This window comes from Dipteris shenzhenensis, chromosome 2, assembly GCF_047967505.1.
Source record: "Dipteris shenzhenensis isolate YYH24624 ecotype China chromosome 2, Dip_SZ_1.0, whole genome shotgun sequence".
In the NCBI taxonomy this organism is placed as follows: Eukaryota; Viridiplantae; Streptophyta; class Polypodiopsida; order Gleicheniales; family Dipteridaceae; genus Dipteris; species Dipteris shenzhenensis.
In genome coordinates, this window is record NC_141597.1 from 32,925,561 (window position 1) to 32,930,046 (window position 4,486).

At 46.1% G+C, this 4,486-nt stretch overlaps 1 protein-coding gene across 2 annotated transcripts; it reads right to left on the reverse strand.

Annotated features, from left to right (window-relative positions):
• Positions 1 to 1,055: 1,055 nt before the first annotated feature.
• On the reverse strand, positions 1,056 to 3,406 carry LOC147904639 (pectinesterase-like). 2 transcript variants are annotated; one of them, XM_087387781.1, is made up of 3 exons: positions 2,271 to 3,406; positions 2,107 to 2,190; positions 1,402 to 1,903 (listed from the first exon to the last, which is right to left on the reverse strand). In XM_087387781.1, the coding sequence occupies exons 1-3, from the start codon at positions 3,233 to 3,235 to the stop codon at positions 1,522 to 1,524; spliced, it is 1,431 nt and encodes a 476-aa protein (XP_087243907.1). In that variant the 5' UTR covers positions 3,236 to 3,406; the 3' UTR covers positions 1,402 to 1,521. The 2 variants fall into 2 exon arrangements, with proteins under 2 accessions (XP_087243900.1, XP_087243907.1); XM_087387774.1 differs by having other exon boundaries at positions 1,056 to 1,903; positions 2,107 to 3,406.
• Between the last annotated feature and the right edge of the window lie 1,080 nt (positions 3,407 to 4,486).

A 4,486-nucleotide genomic window follows, 5' to 3' on the forward strand; every position in this document is an offset into this window, starting at 1 on the left:
AACCATTGATCCAGAAACAAAGACACCATTACTATATGTACTAGAGATTCATGCAGAGGTCCAACACTTTCCATTCAGAAAGAAAGCTAGTTTCACTTATCGAGATCGTGATTTGTCTTATGCATGGCATTGGGTATACTGAAACAATGTCTTGTGCACGGCGTGAAATGGTTGAAATGGAGTGGCAAGCGCGCAAAGAAAATCCAAGGGCCTAGAGTTCATAAATCAAATCCAACGATCAACATTTCTCAAACGAAGTGGCAAGCGCACAAAAAGAATGAAATAGTGTGTCTTGTGCATGGCATGAAATGGTTGAAACGGGCACGTACAAAAAATCCAAGGGCTGAGAGTTCATAAATCAAAATTTCAACGATCAACATTTCTCAAACGAAGTGGCAAGCGCACAAAAAGAATACAAGAACCAAGATTTCATAAATCAAATCCAACCATCAACATTTCTCCAATCGTCCTCCCCAAACCTCTCCTTAATAGAGAACTAGATTTGTGGCAGGCAGCCTTTCCATCATGGAGCACATAACTACTAAGTCAAAATTGAAGCTGAATCCTAGTATTATATTACTTTTTAAAGGAAAAAAGAGAATAAGTAAAATGGTGGACATGAGACGTGACACAGGGTCCGTTAGGACCCAATCCTCCCTGCAAATGTTAGGGGTGGTGATTTATTATTGATTTCATGATGTCCATATTTTGGAAGGATCAAAGAGGAGGGGAGCAGAGGAGGCTGATGATCATAGAGTAACAAAATCAACCAAGCTTTTTATGAAAAGCTTTTGATTTTATAAAATGCTTTTATTTTTAATCAACGTCCTCAAATCAAGCTTTTGTATCTTAATCAACAACCTACAATCCTACACGTGGCTAAGGAGAGCTCACAATTCTCAAACTTCCCCCTAGGCTGCCTGCCGTAAAAAGATGCAAGATTTCATAAATCAAATCCAACCATCAACTTTTCTCCAATCGTCCTGGAGAGCTCCGTAATACGATCAGAGATGAGACGAGATTGGCGATGGCAGATCCAAATCAAGACATAAGACATATATATGCATAAGCAGTATGATTGAGATTCAAATTATATCAGAGACGAGACGAGAATTAACGAGTCATATATATGCAGCAGAAGCAGTGCAGAGGGTGGCATTGGAGATGAAGCTCGGTAAAACGATCAGGGATGAGACGAGCTTGGCGATGGAGGAGAATCAGAGGTTGGCTTCGAAGGGGAAGGCGGTGTCGGGAAGCCAGTTCGTGCCTTGGATGAAGCTGGCGACGCTGAATTGCTCTGCTAGAGACGCTGTTTGGATCTGCGTCGACCATGCCACCCTCTTCGCTGCCCCCGCCCCCGGCCCTTCGCACATATATTCCCCGTAGAAGAGCGTCGCCAACGCAAACTCCCCACTCCACTCCAACCATCCCGCTCCATTCACCACCTCCCCCTCGTAGCACTTCAGTAGCACCGTCCTCGCGTACTCCTTCCATGGCCTCCCCAAATACGTTGGATAATTGCTACTCTCTTTCTGCAGCTCCGCCGTCCCTTCCACCCTGCAGTTGTGCAGCGACAAGCCCGTGTTCTGATTGGGGTCCGTCCTCCCTTGAGCTGTTACGGTGTTCTGCTGCCCCGCCAGAGGCACCCGGGCTTGGATGACGCAGCTCTGGAAGACTGCGGCGGAGTTGCCGAAGATGAAGTCCACTGTGCCCAGGACGGTGCACTCTCGGTAGAATTGGCGCAGGGTATGCGTGTAGAGGGTGTCCTGGTAGGCTTCCATGGAGCAATGGTAGAAGGCAGCCTGGTCTGCGCTTATTCGCAACGCCACCGCCTGGTGATTGGCAGGCCCGGCGGTGTTCCGAAAGGTCATGTTGCGTGCTAGGAAGCCATTTCCATCCACAGCTGCAACCACAGATCGATGTCAAATAGGCCTGCAATCTCCGTCGACTCTCCCTCTGAAAATTCTTGAAGCAGCAATCGACAGACTACAGTTCCTCTGAACTAAAAATTCCATCAAGATTGATTACCATGCCACATACTGCCCGAGAACGATGATCTTACCTACAATATCTGAACTAAACAGTGCCCGAGAACCATAATCTTACCGACAGTTGCTGAGGTGTAGGTAGTTACATCCGCCTGCTGCACATTTCTGTCGCCCGTGATGATCGTTGTCCCGATGCCGTCGCCTATAAACATCAAGTTTATGCCAGACTTGTTCACAATTACTTGCTCATCGTAGGTCCCCCTCTTAATGTAAATGACATACCTTGCCTTGCTATTTTTCGGAGCTGCGTTCACAGCTGCCTGGACGCTCTTGTACTTGCCACTTCCATCAGCTGCAACGGTAACGTTTGGAGTTAGCGAAATGTCTTGCAGCATATCTATATCCCTGTCAGACATCCATGCAGGAAATATCAAATTTCTGCCGGTGTTTGCTGGATCTGTCGTCGCCTTATCGTTGGAGCGAGCTAGTTGGCTCCTGCGGTTTTTAAGAGGAAAGACACGCTTTAGGACAGACTCATCTGATTCTTTGCTTGCCAGCGGCAGCAAAGATCTAGCGAAGGCGAGGGAGTTGCTGATCAGCTTGCCAGCCCTAGCAGCCTCGTTTTTCAAGAGGACAATAGTTGGAGCTGCTTCTTGCTCGATCAACTCATCATTGCACGTTGTGAGAAAGGTGAGGGAAGCGCTGAGCCAAGTTCTGATATCGTTGATCGTTGATAGTTTCAAACTCGCGTCAAGAACTTCAAGGGCATGGCGGGCTTGCTCGATATGCTCGTAGGACCTTTCTGTTAACTCTACGCAATCAATCAGGGCAGCTTTGCTCCTATTGTACTGTTTGGGGACTTCTTCGTTAGCTTTCATAGATAGTGAATGCATCTTGTGCATGCCATTCAGGGCTTCTTCAGTTGCTAGCTTGGCGACTTCCACGCTCAGCAAACCGGGAATTATTGTTTTCACGTCTACCGTTAGTGAATCGATGCATACTTCAGGAAATCGGCCAACGGAATTGCATAGTGCTGTAATAACTTCAACGTCAAGGAGCTCCTCATGGTCAGAGGGAGCGGCAGAGGCACCTAAATTATGCATCGGAACAAGGCAAAGAGCAAGGGTGATAAAAGGGGCAACAACTGCCCAGGAGGCCCTCTGTGTGAGCTTCCCGCCACGAGGAAGTAGCCAGAAGGTGCATGCTGAATACAATCCAGAATAGACGACGCCTCCGAGACCCCTCATGCTGAGTACTACTCCTGCGAGCTTCCAACAAAGGATTGCCCAGGCATTAAATGCTTGGAAAATGTATGTTCAAATAGGACGCCCAAAAGCCATGAAAATTTCCAGAGTCTCTCTGAATACCTTACCACAACGTGTTTTGTTATTTTGTAGGGAGAGAAGAGCCTTAGACAAGCTTTTTGCAGACTTTAGGTTCTGTGGAATGCATATGCGACGTTTGATGGGTATTTGGAAATCTGAAGAGTTTACAAGACACTTTATTGAGTGGAGCGAAACATCGAGCAATGGGCCCAAATTTTAGTGGGAAAGAATCAAAAGTAGAAGGGTGTGTGAAATGATGAGAGTCTTGGCACACAGTTTGAGTCTGTTTGACATTATGTGGCTAGAGGACAGTCCTACGATCGTAAACCTCAACCCAATTGTTCAGTACGTCAACGAGTGCGCATCGTAAAGCCCCGATTTTAGCAGGCGAATAGATTCGCATTAAATGCGATGTGATGTGTTTAAGTAGCGTGCTGGAATGTGAACAGTGGACTGTGGATAATGCTTGGATCCCGTAACACTTTAAAATGATCTAAATAAATAAATTTTGTAATGTTCAAACACTTTTCGTAAGAGAGGAAAATTTCTAAGGCTAAAAAGAAACCTTCTTTTTTCAAATTTAAAGTTTTTCCATTCACCTCACATTATAAACTTTTGGCCTGCAATATGTGGTAGCCTAAGGGGCTTAGCACATGGAACAAATAGGATGGGAATGGGAAAAGGTGGTCCCATGCATATTTCTATCGTATTCCCATCCCACCATGTGCTAACAAAAAAAGAACTACAGATGGGTTTAGGTGGAAGAGGACATATGGCATCATTTCATGTGTTTAAGAAGTGGGGACCACGTGGGGACAAGGATACATGTCATCCTTGCATGTTTTTGAATTCCTAAAAAAGGGGAACCCATTCTGGCTGCCAGGGTCTAGAGGCCATGGTCCAGGATGGGAGAAAAAGTAGCTACTCCCATTCTAAATCCATTCTAGACCACTTGGTGTAGGATGGGAGTAATGATGACGAAAAGATTCCCATCCTAAACCCATGCTAGCCCCATCCATGTGCTAAGGCCCTAAGTGAAGCTGACGGGTTTTTGAAGAAGCTCAATTTTTTGCAGGATTAGTGCCACGTGGAGGTCCAATCGCGGGTACGTGGTAGTTCCCAATTTTGTTTCATCCCACATTTTTAGCCCTGTCTTCTCTCTCTCTCTCTCTC